The 24,285-nt window shown below is 37.0% G+C and overlaps 1 protein-coding gene across 1 annotated transcript; it reads left to right on the plus strand.

Moving 5' to 3' along the window:
- Positions 1–1,708: 1,708 nt before the first annotated feature.
- On the plus strand, positions 1,709–23,953 carry mipepa (mitochondrial intermediate peptidase a). Its single transcript, XM_077207019.1, has 19 exons — positions 1,709–2,164; positions 2,262–2,435; positions 3,034–3,122; positions 3,214–3,300; positions 3,476–3,539; positions 4,974–5,156; positions 5,335–5,491; positions 5,743–5,791; positions 6,149–6,209; positions 6,339–6,391; positions 7,608–7,761; positions 7,884–7,961; positions 8,701–8,905; positions 9,010–9,119; positions 10,268–10,342; positions 10,628–10,744; positions 14,714–14,835; positions 15,425–15,498; positions 23,547–23,953. Exons 1-19 carry the CDS (start codon positions 2,021–2,023, stop codon positions 23,645–23,647), a joined length of 2,097 nt encoding a protein of 698 aa, XP_077063134.1. The 5' UTR covers positions 1,709–2,020; the 3' UTR covers positions 23,648–23,953.
- Positions 23,954–24,285: the final 332 nt, after the last annotated feature.

A 24,285-nucleotide genomic window follows, 5' to 3' on the forward strand; every position in this document is an offset into this window, starting at 1 on the left:
AGGCCATCATTGACACCCTCAAGCAAGAGCGTAAGACACAGAAGGAAATTTCTGAACAAATAGGCTGTTCCCAGAGTGCTGTATCAAGGCACCCCAGTGGGAAGTCTGTGGGAAGGAAAAAGTGTGGCAAAAAACGCTGCACAACGAGAAGAGGTGACCGGACCCTGAGGAAGATTGTGGAGAAGGACCGATTCCAGACCTTGGGGGACCTGCGGAAGCAGTGGACTGAGTCAGGAGTAGAAACATCCAGAGCCACCATGCACAGGCGTGTGCAGGAAATGGGCTACAGGTGCCGCATTCTCCAGGTCAAGCCACTTTTGAACCAGAAACAGCGGCAGAAGCGCCTGACCTGGGCTACAGAGAAGCAGCACTGGACTGTTGCTCAGTTTTGCATGTCATTCGGAAATCAAGGTGCCAGAGTCTGGAGGAAGACTGGGGAGAAGGAAATGCCAAAATGCCTGAAGTCCAGTGTCAAGTACCCACAGTCAGTGATGGTCTGGGGTGCCATGTCAGCCGCTGGTGTTAGTGCACTGTGTTTTATCAAGGGCAGGGTCAATGCAGCTAGCTATCAGGAGATTTTGGAGCACTTCATGCTTCCATCTGCTGAAAAGCTTTATGGAGATGAAGATTTCATTTTTCAGCACGACCTGGCACCTGCTCACAGTGCCAAAACCACTGGTAAATGGTTTACTAACCATGGTATTACTGTGCTCAATTGGCCTGCCAACTCTCCTGACCTGAACCCCATAGAGAATCTGTGGGATATTGAGGAGAGAAGAGAAAGTTGAGAGACGCAAGACCCAACACTCTGGATGAGCTTAAGGCCGCTATCGAAGCATCCTGGGCCTCCATAACACCTCAGCAGTGCCACAGGCTGATTGCCTCCATGCCACGCCGCATTGAAGCAGTCATTTCTGCAAAAGGATTCCCGACCAAGTATTGACTATTGTGTGCATAACTGAACATAATTATTTGAAGGTTGACTTTTTTTTTTGTATTAAAAACACTTATTTTATTGGTCGGATAAAATATGCTAATTTTTTGAGACAGGAATTTTGGGTTTTCATGAGCTGTATGCCAAAATCATCAGTATTAAAACAATAAAACACCTGAAATATTTCAGTTGGTGTGCAATGAATCTAAAATATATGAAAGTTTAATTTTTATCATTACATTATGGAAAATAATGAACTTTATCACAATATGCTAATTTTTTGAGAAAGACCTGTATATATATATATATATATATATATATATAAAGAGAGACTAGTAGTAATAGTAAATATATATATATATATATATATATATATATATATATATATATATAATTGTATTACTACTAGTCTCTCTTATTTAAATCTAAGTGTTCAAATTGATGTTTAACAATTATGTGAAATAATAACAATAAAAACAATAAACAATATAGTAAACATTATAATAAACAATAATAACTACTATTATTATGATTATTATTATATACAGAGAACTGTTGCTAAATCAATCAGTTGAATGTTTGATTTTGAAATACAGGAGAACAGGAGATGAAAATCGTAGATTTTGATTTTATTTTATTATTATTTACAAGTATTATTATAAACTGTTGCTAAGTCATATATCCAGCAGCTTATTATGTTCAGATAATGAACTTTTATTTTGAAATACCAGAGATGATTCGCTTAATTTTTACTTGCTGTTTTAACTCACTGTGACATCTTTGGATATATCTTGTAAATAATCAGACCACAGCTGTATTCATTAAAAAATCAAGCTTGATTTTTAAGTTCTTAAATAGTAAAATATGATTTTAGAAATTCTCACGAATTTATTTACGTGTCGAAAGTGCTTCTGTAATATCAAAGTGCTGCTCACTGTCATTGGAAGGAGCATTTCACAACCAACTGCACTGCTTTTCCGTTTGTTGGGGTTGTTCAATCTAGTTAGTTTAGCTGTCTGTTGTTCTGGCTGTGAAGAGTGAATTGAGTGTGGTTGTAGAGTCGCATGTTGACTGTCATCATCTGTAATGTCCGCGTACAGACCGCTGCTGTGTTTGCTCAGGCGCGGGACAGCAGCGCGTGTCTGTAGGACAGTCACCACCTGGTCTCCTGTAGGAGCTGCTTTCAATGCTAAAGTCCACAGGAGACTAGAGCTCTACCAACAAAATGTGGTACGCTCTGTATCTATGTCTAATTTTAATTGCTGTTTGATTGACCTTTAATATCCCAAAGCACTAAACGTTAACTGTGCATGTGTGTGTGTGACAGGGGTTGTTTGGTGTCCCAGAGCTCGGCTCTGTTGAGGGTTTTGAGGTGGTCCAGGACAGAGCCCTGCAGGAGACAGAGCAGCTGGTGGAGAAAGCCTGCCTCTGCCCCCCTGGAGTCCACACTGTGGAGATATTTGACAAACTGTCAGACAGCCTGTGCAGAGTGGCAGACATGGTAAACAAGTTGAATTGCTAACAATACAAATAATTATAATAGTTGAAGATGATAAATGCGAACTTTAGCGTACTACTCTCCTCAGTTGAAATTTCTGTCACAATTTAAATGGAGATATTTTTGTGGAAACTGTGGTACTTTTTTCTCCAGCATTGTTTGATGAATAGACATTTCCAAAGAACAGCATTCATGTGAAATAGAAATCTTTTGTAACATTATAAATGTATGTATTGTCACTTTTGATCAATTTATTGTATCCGTGCGGAAATAAAGTATTAATATCTTTTTATTTTTTTATCTTTGAATGGTAGTGTACCACTGTTTTCTCAAAATATGTTCACAAAAAGATTTCATAACATATGCAGTGAAAACTGTTTTCAAAATTGATCATCATAATAATAATAAATGTGTCTTGAGCAGCAAATCATCATATTAGAATGATTTCTGAAGGACCATGTGACACTGAAGACTGGAGTAACGATGCTGAAAATTCAGCTTTGACATCACCTGAATAAATTACAATTTAAATATATTGGAATAAAAAATATTTATATATTAAAAATACATCTCACATATATTAATATAAATTTTTTTGTAGGCAGACTTTATTAAAGTGGCACATCCCGACCCGTCTTACCGTGAGGCTGCAGAGAGGACTTGTATAAACCTTGGTACTATGGTGGAGAGGTGGGCCTGGATGTATATCCACTTTAATATATATATATATATTTTTTTTTTTCTTGACAGCGATATTTATGGTTTTTATTTTGTCCTACAGACTCAATACCAATGTTGAATTGTGTAAGAGCTTAAAGGACCTGTTGGATAACAAAGAGATCTTTGCCAAACTGGACCCAGAAACAAGGTATAAATCAGATCGTCTGTTTTATTGTATGATAAATGTCAAAGCATGCGTTCAAAGACAAATTCCAATCAAATTGATCTTGTTACTTCATTAATGGAGGTTTGTGGTGTTACTGTGTTTTCTTTGTTTAAAAAAAGTACTTTGTAATATTTAATATAATGTTTTATTGTTGCAGAAGAGTGGCTGAACTGTTCATGTTTGACTTCGAAATAAGTGGAATCCATCTGGATAAAAAACAGGTTTGAATTATTACATTTTTTTGTATTAAATATACTTTTTTGACTCATCTCAGTTAGAGCTGCACAATTAATCATTAAAAAGATTGCAGTCTCGATTCAAACACCCTGTGATCTTATTCCTAAATGACAATGTTTCGGCCATTAAACTTGATCTTGACTTGATCGACTAGATCTCAGCAAACATTCAGATCTGCATTGGCACTGCCGCTGACTCAGAGAGAGCAGTTATCATGTTTAGGTATGAAACAGCTTCACAAACAGTCTTCAGCAACACAGTTTCATTATTTCTGTCTTACAATAATTCAGAGGATCACAGAAGTACTGGGATAAAAGTTTATAGTTCGGATATAAACACTGATGTCAAAACTGAGTAAATCACCTTTTGATAGTATCTTGACAAAATTAAGATTGTATCAATTACTGTACATTGTTACACCAGTATGTGGCGACAAGTGATTGTTAAAAATGAATTTGTCATTGAATCATTCATTCAAGAGATTTGTTCAAAAACACTGATTCATCCAGTAAAGTCTTTTTGAGTGAGTCATTGAATCATTCATTCAAACCGATTTTAAAAAATAATAATAATTCATTCAAATGAATTAAATATATGTTATTTTTGTTCAGTTTAAGCAAACAACTGAGTAAATCTGAGTTCATGACTGAGTTCTTGATGAAAACTGAGTTCATGATTCTCAGTTTATCCAGGATTGTGCAGCTCTAATCTCACTTTACTGGACAGTAGGGTTGTCAAACGTATCGGTAGGGTATATTCGATACCCGCTGATAGACACTGCTGTCAAGCGCTCTCGTTCGTGTTTGTTTGTCAAAGATTTATATTTACAGCATGTGTTTACAACCGTTGAGCATTGTAGCCAATCACAATCATATCTGTTGAGCGCGTGAACGAAATGGCCAATCAGAGCCACTTTTGAGCGAGGATCCACTTAACAGCGCCGAAAAGATTTTTGTTCAATCAATGCACACATTGTGCGCACACTAACACATCCGTTTACTATAACCAACAAAGTGTAAACACAATGTCAAAAAGAGATTCATCGTACAATTAAGACCGAGACAGTGAGAGTGCAGAATTCAGTGAGCTTGCGCTTTAGAGATTGACAGACTTGTTGAATATAAAGGTAGGCTCTTGCTTTTCTGTTTATTACACATTCTGGATTGACAGCCATATTTAAATGCGTGATTGAATCGGAAACTGCGATGATTGACAGTGATAACCAATGGAGGAGACAATATTATTTAAAGTACTTGATACAGTTTTTGCTCTGGTACCAAAATTGGTACAGAGAACTGCAAATTTGACTGGTATTGGTACCGGCTGCTGAAGTTTTGGTACCGTGACAACTATACTGGACAGTAAGTGTGTAAGACACTGCTATGCATCTCTCAGATTACCCTTCCCCTTTTTCACAGAGGAAAGAGGCTGTGAACTTGAATGTGAAGCTGCTGGATCTGAGCCATCAGTTTCTCATGAGCTGCCACATGCCCAACAGAATAGAGAAGAGAGCTCTTCCTGAACACATTCACCAGCACTTCAGTAAAGACGGAAAGCACGTTCAGATCAGCGGCCTGCATGCGGACGCTCCTGATGATCTGGTACGTCACCTTTCCTGAATTACTACAGACTGTTTTGATGTTGTATACATATTGATTGAAATAGTTACAAACTCGTATAATACTGTCATTTTTCCTTTAGACCCTCGGGTGACTTTGTTGTGGTGTAACTAGTGTTTTTTTATGTTTTTTTTTTTTTGTCTGTGCACATATTTTTCAGGTCAGGGAAGTTGCGTATAAAATTTTCCTCTACCCGAACGCAGATGTGATGCACATACTTGAGGAACTGCTGGCCTGTAGAGATAAACTGGCTTGCTTGGTTGGTTATGAATCTTATGCGCACAGAGCATTAAAGGGAACCATGGCCAAAAGCCCAGGTAGAAGACTTTTTTGGAAAATGTGTATATATATATATACAGTATATTCCCTTTAAACTTGAAGTGTGTAATTTCTGCACCAGTAGCTGAACCAAGCAGAACTGCAAGAATAATGATTATTTCTAAACACAGTGCTTATCAAACTTCATGTTCATTTTTTAAATAAATAATTTAATAGTTATATTATATTATGTTTAATGTTATTAATAGTATTTAAATCCAAGTTTATGACCCGGTCTGTTTCTCTACAGAGGCAGTTATGAGCTTCTTACAGCAGATCACAGACAAGCTCTCAGACAGGTTCAGTTTGCTCTCTTCAAAATTTTGTTAGTTGCATTAAGCCACAGGTGCATAATAATTCATATATTATGTGCAAAAGTTACTGTCTGATTTTTTTAAGAAAGAATAAACCTAATCTATCCATTACAGTATTGTCGTTGTCTTTGCAAGGATGTGCCACTAGGTGTCACTGTCTACAACATTATAATGACAACATATAATGAACAACATCGAAGACACTACTACAGTGTATTGTATTGGTTGCATGCATGCGTATTGAAACATATTTTTAATTTGTATATGTATGTATAGTATATCATTTTATAATGTTTATATATGTTATATAATTTAAACAAATTATATTTCTGTAAACTTTAGGACTAAAAGGGATTTTGAAATGATGAAGGATATGAAGACAAAACTCAACCCCAAAAATTCTGTAAGCGCTGCTCAATTATCTTTGATATATAGCTGCAACTTAATAATAGCTGCAAGTTTGTTTAAGTGAGAAATAGTTCATTGTTCTATGCATGCAAGAATTAAAACAGAATGAAATCTTCCTTTGTAGGAATTAATGCCATGGGACCATCCTTACTTCAGTGGTGTGATACGTGCAGAAAGGTAAGTGACCTGAGCTTGAGGCGGAAAAAAATTCTTTTCTTACATCTAAGAATTTCCTCCTAAAGTAATACACTACTGTCAAACATTCAATTATTTTAGTTAAAACATTCTCTTTTGTCAAACTTTGACACACAAAACCTAACAAATACACAGACTACTTTTCTGAAAACTAGTGAGGTCAATTCAAAACAGTGTTACAAAAACCTCTGATTGGGAATACTTTTTCAGATCATCGTCCATTACAGTTTACAACGTAAATGAAAGAGTGCAGGTACAGTAAAACACAACAATGAGCTTTAGGAAAAATGACACTACAGTAAAGTGATGATGAAAGGCACTAGTAAAGCCAAATACCAAAGAATTGATTGTGAGCTCAATATGCAACACAATACAGTATACTGTCAATTACAGTAAAAAAAACAGGTCAGCATCTGCACTTTCGGTCAAATTTCTTTACAGTATAGAGTACTACAGCAGTTTTGGTGTGTTCTGACAAAAGACTTTTTTTAGACAGTCATTTCTGAGTTCTGCAGAAATACTGTAAATGAAAAAAATAGCTAAAAAAATAAAAATGCCTGAGTTTGAGGGTGTATAACGTGCAATAGTTTACTGTACAAAGAATAGTGAAATTAAAGTACTGTTACAGTGTAATTATACTTTATGTGTAAGTAGCATAAAAACCCTGTAGATGATTCTTCTCTGTTGTTAAGATGCATTTTCGAAAACACAATCACAATCTCCTATTTATATTATCCCGAGATTGATTGGTGTGTCATCAGTTGTAAACGTAATGTTGATTCAAGGATAAATGTGTGCTATTTGAGTTCACATTGTGATGCTTGGGTTAATTATGTGTTTGTTTTTTCTGAAGGAGAACATGGTTAATCCTGTGTATTTTTGTGTAGTGTTTTGCAGAAATAACTAAGAAAATTGGAATGTGTGTGAAAACAGGTGAAATGTGATAAACATTTTGAGAAATGTGTCTTTGTTATGAGAACTGAATGAATTGTTGTGGAAAGTGGGCCAACTGAATCCGTTATAGTGCGTTAGCAATCGAGGAAAAAAACTGTTCAACATTAATAATAAGAAGAAAAAGACATTTCTTTTTACGTTCTTGTAATTTCTCTTTTGTAGTCTGTGGTTTTTGTGAAAAAAATGTGAAATGGACAACACTCAGCCTTTAATAACATGGCATGTTTATGTTTTGTCTCCACAGATTCAACATCGAGCCAAGCCTGTACAGTCCATACTTCTCGCTGGGAGCGTGTATGGAAGGTCTGAATGGTCTTTTCACACAGCTGTTTGGTGTATCACTGCTGGCTGAGCAGCCCAGTGTGGGGGAGGTCTGGAGCGAAGATGTGCGCAAGCTGGTGAGATCATGCTTCTGTGCTTGATTATCTTACCCAACAGGCTTAAATGAGAGCTCATCTTCAGGTCTAGTCAACTTCTTTCTTTTTTTTATGTCACTTGCCATTTTTAACTGTTCCCTCAGGCTGTGGTGCATGAAACAGAGGGACTGCTAGGATATATCTACTGTGACTTCTTCTACAGACCTGAGAAACCTTACCAGGTAAAGAACTCAGATAAGCCATCTACGCTTGTTGTCCTTAGCTTGTCCATCTCAAATTAGTATCTGTTATACAATATTATACAACAATAAGTTCCAATCCTCAAATTTGATAAGCTGAGTGGTGGGTCATACTGATATTCATTTACATCATTACACCAGTAGGTGGCAACAAGTGAGTAAGTGTCTTTATGAGTGAGTCAATCACTGCATTTGAAATTGAATTCTTCCCTGCTATAGACCTTATGTAGCCCCGCCCCTTTTCAGCGCTGCACTCGTTGTCTTTTGTCTTCCGGTCTGTATTTTCACAGCGATCTCGCGTATTTATGAATGAACGGCTTGTTTTTAAATCTTCCCGGTCGACTGACATTTGTTAAGACATCTGCTTTAAACATTACAATCCTCATGATAACTTTCGTTACTTTTACATTAAGTAAATCCACTTCAAAAGCTCCTAGACAGCAATGCCATAGAAATATTTTTTTTGCCTGGTGTTTGAGAACGCAATCATGTGAGATACTCCTGGGAGGTTATTATACCAAATCATTCTGATTCAATCATTCAATCAACCAAGTCATATAAAATCGATTAATTGATGAAAAAATCATGATTTATTCACTCAAGCGATTCATTCAGTCAAATGTTGGCTGATTTATTCAACATCAAAATTAAACCAAAGTTGTTTTTTTTAATGCTCAGCCAATCAGTATTGGTTAGTCCAGCTTGTTTGTGTCCCGCTCAGGACTGTCACTTTACCATTCGTGGCGGGAGGCGTCTGGATGATGGCCAGTATCAGCTGCCAATGGTGGTCCTGATGCTAAACCTGCCCCATCCCACACAGTCCGCTCCCACGTTGCTCAGCCCGGGCATGATGGAAAATCTCTTCCATGAGATGGGCCATGCCATGCACTCCATGCTGGGACGTACCCACTACCAACACGTGACGGGTACGGGATGATCACTACAGAAATCGCTTGTTCACATTTGTGGCCTTCAACTTTTACAACGTCCTCAGAGCAGCATGATCATGCGACCTTGTTTCTCTCTTCAGGAACCCGATGTGCCACTGATTTCGCAGAGGTGCCCTCTATTCTCATGGAATACTTTGCCACAGATTATCGCGTGATCAGTCAGTTCGCTCGCCACTACCAGACTGGACAGGTACATTGCAATGTTCATGTTGGTCTTTATTTCAAAAATGATTTTAAAGGGGTCTTATTATGTTTGTGTACTGTTGCTGTTTGAGCATGAAACCGGTCTGCAAAGCAAAAAATGTCCACTCCAAAGGAAATTATTCTTTATATCAGTAAGTACTGTTTCTGAAATCCTTGAAATGCCTCTATTGTAGTCTTTGGTTTTCTTCAGGGAACGTACACATCACAATATGCGCAATTCCTAGTTTAAATCATTTTCTATCAAGGCATGCATAAGAAAGGGGACGAGGTTGAGTTTAGTTAGGGTGCGTCTTGTCCAAGAGATTCTGTTTTTCCACCCCGAATCTAAACCCCCTTTTTCAGCCTTCCTTAGACCAATAAACTTAGGAAACAGTGGTTAAAATGTATTTTTCACACTATTACTTAGCAGTATACAACCACAATCCTTTGTTTTGTAACAACTGTTTTCTGAAACATGCCGTTCGAAGCAGGTCAGTTGTTATAAATAACACAGATATAACATCACATTTGAAATGTAAGAGAGGTATACAAATAAATTAAATTAAATAAATAAAGATACCACTGTGAAAGATCCTGCACAAGTCGTGCCATTGAAGGTGGTTTGGGTTGATCAGCTTGTTCATCTTGACTATCGTTATCGGACTCGGGCTTGAAGTAAAATGGCAAAACTGGCACCACAGTTTGTGTTGTTACAGTAGTGTTTACAGCGCCTCAGGAACCCTCTCTGGTGTGTACTCATCGGTTATGGTAAGGGACGTTAGAAGATTTTCGACACGCTCTAAGTGGTAGAAAAATCACAACAGGCCGGCTGACCAGTCAGAGCAACATCGAAAACTAAAACAGAGATTTCAGACAGAGGGTGAAAACAGGTGCTGCAACAACATACATTTTTAAGAATTTTTTTTTTTTTAACATTAAATGATGTAAACACATTCTAGTAAACTCAATAAATAAAAATAAAGAACTTGTAAATGAGCATAATAGGACCCCTTTAAATTCTTTTCCATGCAACTACAATAAATAAGAATTTATGGTTCTTGTTTTAAACAGGAGGCAAAAGCACCATAAAAGTAGTAAATATAACTCCCAATTCATCTGAAATAAAAAAAAAATTCTGCTCCTTTCTTCCCATAGCCTTTGCCGCAGAGCATGGTGGCCCGTCTTTGTGAGTCCAAGAAGGTCTGTGGTGCGGCTGACACTCAACTTCAGGTACCAGATCTTCTCATTCAACAACAAGGTTTCGAACAAAACCTTTTATTATGGCCCATAACTAATGTGGTGACCTGTTACATAAAAAATAAAACATTTTTTAAATTTCAATTCAATTCATTTTAAATCATTTAGGTAATAATTTTGTTTAATAAAAATATTTAAAAATATGTATTAATTGGAAAAAATACTAGATATAAATCTAATATTGACGATATATAATGCAACATTTTCATAAATGGTTTGGTATCTGTACTAAAAATTTCTGTAAATGTTTCTCTTTAGGTTTTCTATGCAATCCTGGATCAAGTTTATCATGGAAAACCACAAAATCGATCAACGACAGATATCATGATAGACATGCAGAAGAAGTATTATGGCCTGCCATATGTCACCAACACTGTAAGTGTGTTTCATTTGAATTAAAAAAATATAATGGTTGCAATGTGTATTTTTTTCCCCCCAATGTTAAAACATTTTTTGAATGTCAAAGGACATATATGTTGACACATTTTAAATGTTGAAGCCACCATTTTCTGCTTTTTTCTGACAATCCATTAAGTAGAACTGGCAACAAAAAAAAAACTCCCTGTATTTTCAAAACCAGGTTTAGGAAATCTTAAAACAACAAAATACATGATCTTAAGGATAACTTTGAATGATTTATTTAATGCCTCCTAGAAGTTGCTGCACAAAAAGCACATCTCTCAAATGTAGGTGGTCTGTTGCCCTGAAATGAAGTGATCCATTGGCGTTATTGAAGTTAATGAATGTTTGGGAATCGTTCCTTGACTAATCCTTAATAACATCTTATACTCCCCTTCTGAAGTACAAAAACAGATCAACACACCAAGGTAGTTTAGTTTTGGCCCCTTTCCTGCCCTGTGGTTTTCTACACAGACACTGCACGGTTAAAGGATTAAAATGCTTTTCTCCGCTCTCCGGCCCTTTTCGGGGCCCTTTTTTTTTCAATAACAAAGCAGAGATATACTTTGAAGAAGCTCTCCCTGGGGGAAATATTTGAAACTCTTCTTTCAAGAGTCTATTTGGAAGGGAAAACATAGTTTGAATTGCTTTTCTTAGCTCTTCAGCAGCTGTAGAGATGGCCGCCTGAGAACTGGGGCGATCTAAAACACATATTTTATTTTGGAATGGCCTTCATAAACCGTTCATCCTGGGCTGTAATTATGTGGAGCCACTGGGAATCAGGCTTCCCCCCAACTCTAAATATTCCTCTCTCTCTTTAATTGCTTCAGCCGTAATGTCTTTACCATCGTCTAAATCACCCAGCTTCCCCCTTTCTTATCCGTTATTACTGCCTCACGGGAACGCAGCTAATAATATGCGTGTCTTTCATTCCTGTAGGATGCATGTTTTATTGACTATTAAAGGACAAATGAAAGCTTACCTCAGTCCACATATGGCTGTAAAACCCTCGGCATGCAACTCTATTGAAGGATCACAGCTGTTTTGACAAATTATATTGTTGCAGTAAAGATATAAAATTAGATTTTTACCTGACAAAGTTTTGGCCCGACATTTTAGTGGTCCCACCTACAATGTACACTAACCCTTCAAAAGTTTGCGGTCAGTAAGATTTTTTAAAAAGGTTTTAAAAGAAGTCTCTTATGTTCACTAAGACGGCATTTATTTGAACAAAAATACAGTAAAAACAGCAATGTCAAATATTATCTCTGTGATGTGAAAGCTGGATTTTCAGCATCATTACTCCAGTGTCACGTGATCCTTCAGAAATCATTCTAATATGCCGATATGCTGCTATTGATAAAATTATTATCAATGTTGAAAACAGAAGTTGTGTTGTGTGTTTGGCAACATTCACACATTGTTACATTCCTCTGGCCACTGAGATACATGATGGGATGCAAAGAGCGTACATGTCCGGTATTACCGTATTAGATTTAATTAGCTCACGGCCTTTATGCAAAGTACTGTAATTGTGAAATTCTTATCAATGTAGATTTTGAAGTATCTGGTGGCCAGCAGCCTGACAGAACCCATCTCCAGTGAAAATATTTCCACAACCTAATACAGATTTTAGGCAAGTGTTGATAGTCAAGTAGCTGTTCTGTTTTGCTAATGTTTAGCTTTCAGATTTTACATCTCTGCAGGAGTGCGTTTGGGCTTACTGAAGTCATTAGAGGCCATATGGGATATGTCTTGCTGATACTCTGGGGCTTAAGTCTGTGTTCTACAGCGGTTTCACCTTTCTCAACCATAATGTGTCTCTCATAGTGCTGTTTACACAACCCTGGCTCTCTTCATCAACCTCGCAGTGAAACACTTACACACATTCTGCGTAAGAACAGACTGTCCAGCATGTCCCTTACTAATCATTACAGCCAGATGTCTTTGTGGAGTCCTTTATAATCTGTAGTATGATAGGAATGCTTTTATTATGTACCAACTACAAAAGTATATAGTTATATAACACATGTATCTGGACTCCTATGTTCAGGAGGTTGTAACACTGTGACATAAATAATGTATTTAGCGTATAGCAAATAAGTCTAATGTGCCTGATATTGCCCTGGGCCCTGTGATTGGAGAGGAATGTCGTCTATGGTATAAAGCCTTCTTTGTTTTGTTTGTTTCTTGGTTTGTTGATTTGTTTGTTTCCTGCTTTGAATTATTTTGTTTCTTGGTTTGTTTGTTTTTGTTGTTTGTTTTTTTCTCATTTGTTTGGTTTTGTTTCTTGGTTCGTTGTTTTGTTTATTTTTTGGTTTGTTTAGCTTGTTTTGTTGTTTTTTTTGGTTTGGATTTTTTTGTTGTTGCTTGGTTTCTTATATTGTTTTCGTATTCTTTTTTTGTTTCTTGGTATGTTGTTTTTGTTTTGTTTTTTGTTGTTTTCATTTTTTGTTTCTCTTGGTTTGTTTTTTGTTTTTTTCCCGTTTGGTTTGTTGGTGTGGATTTTTTGTTTTGTTTGTTTCTTGGTTTTATTTGACAGATACAGTTGTCACAGGATTTTGGGCAGTCGGGGCAAATCCATGTATGCGTGAGACCCACCGAACAACAGTGCCTTGTTGTACAACAATACATTAAGTTCCTTGAAACGTGCAGCATTATTCAATGTGTTGACGTAATTTCCACTAAAACAGGAAGAGAGGGACATATCGAGCAGCTCCTCCCCTTTTTTTAAATAGCCAATAGGGTTTTGTTTATATCACAGACAGCTCGGCCAGAGCCGATGAGCTCGGTAAAGCTGCAGTTTCCTCCTAATCTCAAATCGTTTCTCCTCCTAATCTCCTCCATATCGCTTTAAATATAGAATTCTGTGCAGAATTCAGATGGGTCCGATACGTTTTCTGGTCTGCGCCGAATCGCACATATGATCCCGACTAGAGCATATGCTCTTGTGTCTTTGGATTGAAGCAGACTGTGTGCATGCTGCTGTGCTCATGTGACACTAGCTTGAAACCAGACTTCATTCGACACAATGGAAAGCATATTAACACTGTCTGAATCGTTACCTATCCCCTATATAGTGCAAGTGCACTATGTGCTATTTACCATGTAGAAAATAGTAAATGTGTGAACGTGACCAATATCAGCCGCAGCTTGAGCGTCTATTTGCAATGCAGGGGCCGGGACGCTTTAGATTCTAAAGAGCATTTTATTGGACAGAAAATCTGATGAGGAGCTGAAGTGCAGAGTGATGTCATCAAAATCATTGATTCATATGATTCATAAACTAGTGAGAGACTAAGTTTTGAATGCTTATATTTAGACTTATAGTTTTGGAGCACACTAGCTTATAGATAACAGAAAGGCTAAAATATTCATAATAGCAGTTACAGTCTGATCATCCTACTTGTTGACTTTTTGAACCCAGCTACAGCTATAAACTGATTTTATCATATACCAACAGGATTGTTGCCCCTATTCACTGCCATATCAAGCATAAGTTAGTGAGCTCGGTTCATTTCCTGCAGGGATAATGGTAACAGCGGGTGTCTAAGCACGTCTCCATCCCTGAGCGATGCGTTTGCACTACTGAGCTTTTTCAACACAAATCTAGCCTGTGTTTTTATGGCCAAATACTTCCACACCTTGCTCTCACCCAAAACATTATCACTGTCTTTAATTTGCCTTGGAGTAAAGTAGCCATGGAAGAAGGCTTTGTGCCATTTGTGCACTGAGAATGTAAATATTTAGTAATGAATTTGGTCCTGAAGGCATTATGTGGCAATACCTTACCTTGACTGTTCCATTTAACTGGGTCAGATATTAAGTGATGTGAGCATCAGCATTTTTCCAGGTTAGGAAATAACTTGGCAGGTGTTTACAGAGATGTAACAGGAATATTCCTACGGCAGCTTGTGATTAGTTCAGCTGCATCTGTCTCTGCAGGCCTGGCAGCTGAGGTTCAGTCATCTCATCGGCTATGGGGCGAAGTACTACTCGTACCTGATGTCACGGGCCGTGGCCTCCATGGTGTGGAAACAGTGTTTCTATAAAGACCCCCTCAACAGGTTTGTGAAAGATTCATTAGTTAAATCACCCTTGTATTACATCTAGTTTGATTTTTTTTTTACCCTAACGTTTAAAAAATAAAGGTTCCAAAAAGTCGTTTTTGCAGTGATGTCATAGAAGAACCGTTTTTGATTCCTCAATGAACCTTTCAATGAAAGTTAATTTGTTTTTGTTTTTTTGGAAGTGCATAGGGTTACATATACCCTATATATATATAGTTATTGGGAACTATATATCCCAATAATAAAAATATAAAGTGTATGCAAGCATGAAAATCATTAAATTTGATTTCGTGAAATGTGTGATAAATGTGTTAACATATAAGAGTGCACTAACATAAAGATGGCCTTACAGTTAACAGGCACGGACTGAAAACCACAAAACTCCTGTTTTCATTTCATGGGGTCTTTCAAAATACCAGGATATCTTAACTACTCCACTGTGGTTTTGTTCTTTAGCACTTCCTTTTGTTGGACAGTTTTGGACATGTCTGGCAGTTAGAGAGGGAACATAAGGGTTTATGGGCTTGGATTGTGGGAAGGATGCTGGTAGTGTGAAGTAAACCTCTGTCTGCTCACGTTGTTGCAGGGAAACTGGAGAACGTTACCGTAGAGAGATGCTGGCTCATGGAGGAGCGAAGGAACCCATGCTGATGGTGGAAGGTAAGGGAAAAAGTCTGCACTTGAGAAAAGAGTTAGTTCAGTCACTGCTATTTCTTTGTCCCTTATAGAGTCAACATCCAAACTGACATCAGTTTCTGGTGTTATAGTGAATAATTATTCAGTGCATGGTAATTACAAAGAAATCATCCCAATGTCAAAATGTCATTACATAATAAAAGCAGACAAACAGATTAAGTTGCTATCAAGGTTGAATATACCACTGTAATGACAGAATAGCAGGATCTCTACTAGATGACAAGTTTCCCAGCCCTGGTATTGCCCCATGTGAGCACCAAATTAATTATCAATATTTGTATGATGCCCCTTATGCCAATATCATAGTCCAATATCTCTGATGCACATTTTTATGGATTTTGATGGTTTTACAGTTACAAATCAGTAAGATTTGACAGTTTTTTTTATGTCATTCATTTCTTAAAAAGCTTGTTTACAAAAGAGTATAGCTCATTAAAGACTGCAATTAGTAAGGAATTAATAAATCCAGTCACTCTGATGCACATTTTGTTGGACTGTGATGATTTTAACTCTTCTAGGACTCTCTTTACTTTTTGGTTGGTTCTTATGAAAATATTTTTTAATAAAGTGAGGATCCAGATTTAGTTTTAGAATCTTATATCAAAAATAAACCTTTTATAAAAACATTTTTTTAATTTGTATGTCATATAGCTTTATTTATATTATATATTATATTTATTTAAACTCGTCATGATTTTTATTTTAATTTATTTTAACTTGATGCGCTAGAATAACTCAAACTGAAAGAAAAAAATTCAAAAATACTGTATTGACATTTATATAAAAACTATTAAAATAACAAAACCACAACAAAATTACTAGCATTTTAACTGAAATTAAAATGAAAATGGAAAATATTAAAATGAAAATGGAAAATATTGAAATAAAAACTGATTCAAAATATTAATAAAAACTATAATAGTATTGCAAATGATACTTAAATAACACTGGTTCACATCATGTTGGAAATACCATAATATACGTTTCCACATAGTAAAAAAAACGTATTAAAAAAACGTATTAAAAAATATATTTAGAAAAATAAATGATTTAATTTTTTTTTATAAATTAAAATAATATAAATATCTATAATATTAGTTGTTAATTAATTTATAACATTGCTTATTTTCCGATTCCTTAACCACATGTATTTTTCATTATTAACGGTCCGGTTCAGAGAGGTCCTCCTCAGTTCTCCACCGCCCCCTCCTTTGTGCCGGATCACAGTGGAACAAGAGCCACCCTAGAGAGAGTCTGTAGCCCGGGCCGTTTTTATCTGCCGGGCTCCTCGCTCCTCGCTGGCCGGATCCCAGGCCTCTGGTGCTGAAAAGTCCAGGCTGGATTAGATGGCATAGCAGAGAGAGGAAAGTGACGGACTGACGGCCATGCTGACTGAAGCCCTGTGTTCTCCAGCCATGGGCGGCACAGAGGTGTCTTTCATGGCCCTCAGCTTTCCCAGGGACCTCTATTTTAGTGGCGAAGGACGGCCTGAAAGAACAATAGCACAGTCGAGCACCTGGGCTGGGATATGTTGTAGCGCTGTAGCACACAGATGGTGACATGCATGAGTTTTAGACACAGGATCACAGGAAGGTCGGGTTCACCTTACTTTAAGACGTTCTTTGATGGGGTTTCAATTCAAATAGTTTTTGGGCTTTACAGCCAAGTACACATTGCATTCATATACATCAATATGCAATCACAATCACATAAATAACTTTAGAGACACTGGATTAGACGGTGAAGGAAATATAGTGGTATACTGTAAGTATACTGAGAGCCACTTAATCATTATCAAGACGCTTAATACGCTAATACACATATCGTCTTCTCAGTCTACTGTGACTGCACAAAAGAATCAGCACATTATCACACGTGCAGTATGCAAGGAAGACCAGACAAATCACAATTTCGTATGCAGATTTTGTGATGAACATTGATGTTGAGTTTTTAACGCTGAGCATTCTTAATTAATGGAGTGGTATAAATTTCTTAAAATATGTTTAGAAAAAAATAAGATGGCACATGTAAAATTTTAATTTTCTACAAAAATTTAAGAAAATAAAGTGCATGATGTCACTTTGTTCTGGCTTAAAGGGATAGTTCACCCAAAAATGACAATTCAGTCATCATTTACTCACCCTCATGTTTTTCCAAACCTGGATGAATTTCTTACTTCTGTTGAAGATTATTTTGAAGAATATGGGTAATCAACCCATCCAACGTTTTCATGCAGACAATAAGCCACATGATTCATGTGCAACAGTGGCATAATCCTTGAAACTTGAGCTTTATTTTTATTCTTTGACAAAGCTTTGAGACCTCCAGTTTTAATTACAGAGTCAATGATGAAGTAATTTCAGCCTTCAGGTAGATCATGAGCTTATTGCTTTCAACTCGTGACATGTTTCAAATAGTTACGAACATCAAAGCCGTGGAGAAACCAGAAAATCTCTTCATCTGCTGGGAGGGAGGCTGTAATTATCTTCTTAGTCTTTAAACATTGCTCAATCTGAGTCTAAGCAGTGCGCATGGAGACCAGGACTACTGGAACTCTTTCAGGAACGCATAACGAAACATTCAACTCAAGAGGTTTGGTTGCATAATTCAGAGTTCATATCGTATCTTGTGTCAAGTCCTCATTTGACCTCTTGATAACCCTTGCCTCTTTCATATGCAATCCAAACCAGCGCTACCTGAGTCATGTTCCACCATGTCCCGCTGTGCCCACGTAACTGCACAACCTCAAGGTGTGGCGTACGGCACAGGTGCCAAAGAACAGCGTTTAGACGGGGATTAATTGAGGAGAGATGAGTCTGCCTCACTTTGATGTGTTTTTAGTTTCATCATCCTCCAATCCCAGTCATGAGTTCTTCTGACCAATCAGACAGAGCCTCCTCATCCTCTTGTTCTCTATGGATGAATGAAGCTCTCTGTGAAGGGAATGTGTTTGAAAAGGCATGTCGGACATTCGTTCTGTGGTTGGACTCCATTTCAAACAAAGAAAGTCCGTTTGATTCATAATAAAACACACAATATGCACCTGCACTGATAAATATGGTGACTTTACTCCATCCATCCCTGCAAATGTTTGATCCTGTTAACCATGTAATCATGTTCCCACGAAAAAATATAAATTATTCCTCCGTGGTAGGGTTGAACATTAGTATACTTTTTTTAATATGTTTTTAAAATAATATTTTTGTGTGTGTATGCATATGTGTATGTATATATATATATATATATATATATATATATATATATATATATATATATATATATACTGTATATATATATATATATATATATATATATATATACTGTATATATATATATATATATATATACTGTATATATATATATATATATATATATATATATACACACACACACACAATAAATAAGATGATGAAATGTTTTATTTTTACTACCAACCAAGGCTTTATAAGGGCAAACATTCTCACATTTTAATTGCTCTAATTTGTTTTGAATGGATAATTCAAGAGCTCAGGAAAAAAAACAAATAATGTAGCCCAACTCTTTAACATCAGAAATATGAAGCTCATTCCTTCACATTTATCTGATATCTTTATTCTCACTGGATATGGGTCTTAATTTGTATATTTTTGGTTTTGAAATCGAAAAATAATGTGAGTCTGGATAGACTTGTAGTCTGAATCCCCTCTAGAGTGAACTTAGGAAATAAACATCATTACAGAAAGTGGCATTAAAGCTGGAGACGTCTAGTCCTAGTGTGATCCATTCCGAGATTAAATAAATAGTCTGTTACATCTTTAGCTCTCTGAACAGCATCTGTGGCTGTAGCATTCAGCTGGAAACGATATGAGGACAGTTAGGTGTACATATTGAGGTGGGACTACTTACTGTAACAGTCATAATGCCAGCATTCCTATGTTTTATTTCTTCGTTTTTTTAGCAGTACTTGTCTCTCTTTATCCTTCATGTCCAGTCCAGCTTGTGCTTAAAAATCCACCAAATTCAGATCACAAGTCTATGGAATCTCCAAAGCGGACATGGTGATGAAAAACTATTTAATTGAAGGAAAAGTTCACAAAACGTTTATGGAAATAAAATGAGGTTGGAGAAAAAAATATATTTCAAAGCTTTTGTGAATGAATGCAAAGTTTATTGGGGGAACGCAACAGTTTTGCGAGAGAAGCAAATGTTTTTCGAGAGAATGCAAAGTTTCTCGTGGAATGCAAAAGTCTTGTGAAAACGCAACGGAATGTAAATGTTTTGAAGAAAACGCAAAATTTCTCGGTGGAACGCAAAGTTTCTCGTTGGAGCGCAAATGTTTTGCAGAGAACGCAAATTTTCTCAGTGGAACACAAATGTTTTGAAGAAAACGCAAAATTTCTCGGTGGAACGCAAAGTTTCTCGTTGGAGCGCAAATGTTTTGAAGAGAACGCAAAGTATCTCAGGGGAACACAAATGTTTTGAAGAGAACGCAAAGTATCTCAGGGGAACACAAATGTTTTGAAGAGAACGCAAAGTTTCTCGGTGGAACGCAAATGTTTTGAAGAAAACGCAAATTTTCTCGTTGCAACGCAAATGTTTTGAAGAGAACGCAAAGTTTCTCGGTGGAACGCAAATGTTTTGAAGAGAACGCAAAGTTTCTCAGGGGAACACAAATGTTTTGAAGAGAACGCAAAGTTTCTCAGGGGAACACAAATGTTTTGAAGAGAACGCAAAGTTTCTCAGTGGAACACAAATGTTTTGAAGAGAACGCAAAGTTTCTCGGTGGAACACAAATGTTTTGAAAAGAACGCAAAGTTTCTCAGGGGAACGCAGATGTTTTGAAGAGAACGCAAAGTTTCTCAGTGGAACACAAATGTTTTTAAAAGAACGCAAAGTTTCTCAGTGGAACGCAAATGTTTTGAAGAGAACGCAAAGTTTCTCGGTGGAACGCAAATGTTTTGAAGAGAACGCAAAGTTTCTCAGGGGAACACAAATGTTTTTAAAAGAACGCAAAGTTTCTCAGTGGAACGCAAATGTTTTGAAGAGAACGCAAAGTTTCTCAGGGGAACACAAATGTTTTGAAGAGAACGCAAAGTTTCTCAGGGGAACACAAATGTTTTGAAAAGAACGCAAAGTTTCTCAGGGGAACACAAATGTTTTGAAGAGAACGCAAAGTTTCTCAGTGGAACACAAATGTTTTGAAGAGAACGCAAAGTTTCTCAGTGGAACGCAGATGTTTTGAAGAGAACGCAAAGTTTCTCAGTGGAACGCAGATGTTTTGAAGAGAACGCAAAGTTTCTCAGTGGAACGCAGATGTTTTGAAGAGAACGCAAAGTTTCTCAGGGGAACACAAATGTTTTGAAGAGAACGCAAAGTTTCTCGGTGGAACGCAAATGTTTTGAAGAGAACGCAAAGTTTCTCAGTGGAACGCAGATGTTTTGAAGAGAACGCAAAGTTTCTCAGTGGAACGCAGATGTTTTGAAGAGAACGCAAAGTTTCTCAGTGGAACACAAATGTTTTGAAGAGAACGCAAAGTTTCTCAGTGGAACGCAGATGTTTTGAAGAGAACGCAAAGTTTCTCAGTGGAACGCAGATGTTTTGAAGAGAACGCAAAGTTTCTCAGTGGAACGCAGATGTTTTGAAGAGAACGCAAAGTTTCTCAGTGGAACACAAATGTTTTGAAGAGAACGCAAAGTTTCTCAGTGGAACGCAGATGTTTTGAAGAGAACGCAAAGTTTCTCAGTGGAACGCAAATGTTTTGAAGAGAACGCAAAGTTTCTCAGGGGAACACAAATGTTTTGAAGAGAACGCAAAGTTTCTCAGTGGAACACAAATGTTTTGAAAAGAACGCAAAGTTTCTCAGTGGAACGCAGATGTTTTGAAGAGAACGCAAAGTTTCTCAGGGGAACACAAATGTTTTGAAAAGAACGCAAAGTTTCTCAGGGGAACACAAATGTTTTGAAGAGAACGCAAAGTTTCTCAGGGGAACACAAATGTTTTGAAGAGAACGCAAAGTTTCTCGGTGGAACGCAAATGTTTTGAAGAGAACGCAAAGTTTCTCGGTGGAACGCAAATGTTTTGAAGAGAACGCAAAGTTTCTCGGTGGAACGCAGATGTTTTGAAGAGAACGCAAAGTTTCTCAGTGGAACGCAAATGTTTTGAAGAGAACGCAAAGTTTCTCAGGGGAACACAAATGTTTTGAAGAGAACGCAAAGTTTCTCAGGGGAACGCAGATGTTTTGAAGAGAACGCAAAGTTTCTCAGGGGAACACAAATGTTTTGAAGAGAACGCAAAGTTTCTCGGTGGAACGCAAATGTTTTGAAGAGAACGCAAAGTTTCTCGGTGGAACGCAAATGTTTTGAAGAGAACGCAAAGTTTCTCGGTGGAACGCAAATGTTTTGAAGAGAACGCAAAGTTTCTCGTTGGAAATCAAATGTTTTGAAGAGAACGCAAAGTTTCTCAGTGGAACGCAGATGTTTTGAAGAGAACGCAAAGTTTCTCAGTGGAACGCAAATGTTTTGAAGAGAACGCAAAGTTTCTCAGGGGAACAAATGTTTTGAAGAGAACGCAAAGTTTCTCAGTGGAACGCAGATGTTTTGAAGAGAACGCAAAGTTTCTCAGTGGAACGCAAATGTTTTGAAGAGAACGCAAAGTTTCTCAGTGGAACACAAATGTTTTGAAAAGAACGCAAAGTTTCTCAGGGGAACACAAATGTTTTGAAGAGAACGCAAAGTTTCTCAGGGGAACACAAATGTTTTGAAGAGAACGCAAAGTTTCTCGGTGGAACGCAAATGTTTTGAAGAGAACGCAAAGTTTCTCGGTGGAACGCAAATGTTTTGAAGAGAACGCAAAGTTTCTCGGTGGAACGCAAATGTTTTGAAGAGAACGCAAAGTTTCTCGTTGGAAATCAAATGTTTTGAAAAGAACGCAAAGTTTCTCGTTGGAAATCAAATGTTTTGAAGAGAACGCAAAGTTTCTCGGTGGAACACAAATGTTTTTAGAGAACGCAAAGTTTCTCGGTGGAACAAATGTTTTGAAGAGAACACAAAGTTTCTCGGTGGAACACAAATGTTTTGAAGAGAACGCAAAGTTTCTCGGTGGAACAAATGTTTTGAAGAGAACGCAAAGTTTCGTAGTGGGATGCAAATGTTTTGTAGAGAAGGGCAATAAAACACTTTTGCAGAAGAACGCAAATGTTCTTAGGGAACTCAATACCATTGTGAGAGAATGCATAATTTCTCGGGGGAACACAACAGTTCTGCAAGAGAACACAAATTTTGTGAGCAAATGCAAAAACATTAAAAACATTTTTGCATCACCATGTTCCCTTAGGAGCTCTGTACAAATCTATATCCAGTGTATAAGTCTGAAGAAAATTGAATTAAATAAAGCCATATTGTGAAGTGATTGTTACCAGATTTCAGATTATCATCTTATAATTTAGTACAGAATCACAATCAATTGATTGTCAGTAAAAATATTAACAGTACTAATTATTCATTGTGAAAGATGTATATACAGGGTTTGAGGGTCAGAGTTGCATGAGATTTTGGCGCAGCCTTTTGCAGTGTGGACTTGCTGTGTTTGTATGTGTTTTAGAGGTGACCTGTGCAGGAAAGAGGGGGAAGGGAGGAGGGCCTATTTACATTGGCAGCTTTACAAGGGGAAATGAGCAGACTTCAAAGCGCCAGCAGAGAGGAATTGTAAATCGAGTGTGCACAGTTTAGCAGGACGGCTCTCTGTAATTGGCTGCACTGTTCACTGAGCAGGGCAGAAGTGCGTCAACCTGTGGAAGACGATATTCTCATAATGTAGCACAGGGAAGATAAAACCTCTGCCCTTTTAGTTACCGCTTTTCTGCTGTAGTAAATGCTGCTCAGATTTACCGTGCTTCTTTGAAGTTAACATTACTCAATGCAAAGTACATGGAAAACATTTACCTAAACAAGTTATTAATGCAGGAAGATCGTGCTGGGTTACTGAGGGAACTGAGTGTACGTAATTGGAATTTGCCCCTCTTGTTTCATGTCCAGGCATGTTGCAGAAAAGACCCTCCATCCAGGACTTTGTGAACGCCCTCGTGTCTGATCTGGACCCTGACTTTGAAACCTTCATCATGGACTCAGAGGGCTGAGGGATGAGCATGTTTCGTGTGGAGTTAAGCAGTGGTTCTTTATCTCCCCTGCTGTAATCAGACTTTAAAACTGGCTGAACAATCAGTTTTAATGTTAGAGAAGGGATGAAATTCATGTAACAAAACTGAATGATTTCACAACTGTGCATTGTGGGATATATGCCAGGGAATTTCACAAAACCTGGCACGTATTTAACCAGAAAGAAAGTCTATTTTGTTTCAAGCAAATATTCCTTTTGTTTGTGTTTTTTTACGCAAGAAATACAGAATAAAATGTAATTTGTGAAGTATTTACACATCATGCAACATTGGTGGTACTACATTTAATTATAATAATTTGAATAAAACGTGATTATTTAATATGTGATTTATATATATATATATATATATATATATATATATAAATGTAAATTCAGTAAAGGTTTTGCTTTTGATATTTTTCTATTAGTGCAATAAAAAAAGTAAATCCTTTCCTGAATTTGGTGTGTCTGTGTGTGTATAAGATATGTATATTGGGATTTTTTTTTTGCATTTTGTTCTATTTGTGCATATTTTATTGAATATAACTATGAAAATGTTATATTCACCTATTCATATGTGATATAAAAGAGGATTAATATAGTTCTCAAAGGATCATG

Source organism: Siphateles boraxobius, unplaced genomic scaffold, assembly GCF_051911475.1.
Source record: "Siphateles boraxobius isolate OS27281-9 unplaced genomic scaffold, OSU_SipBor_1 6, whole genome shotgun sequence".
Classification (NCBI taxonomy): domain Eukaryota; kingdom Metazoa; phylum Chordata; class Actinopteri; order Cypriniformes; family Leuciscidae; genus Siphateles; species Siphateles boraxobius.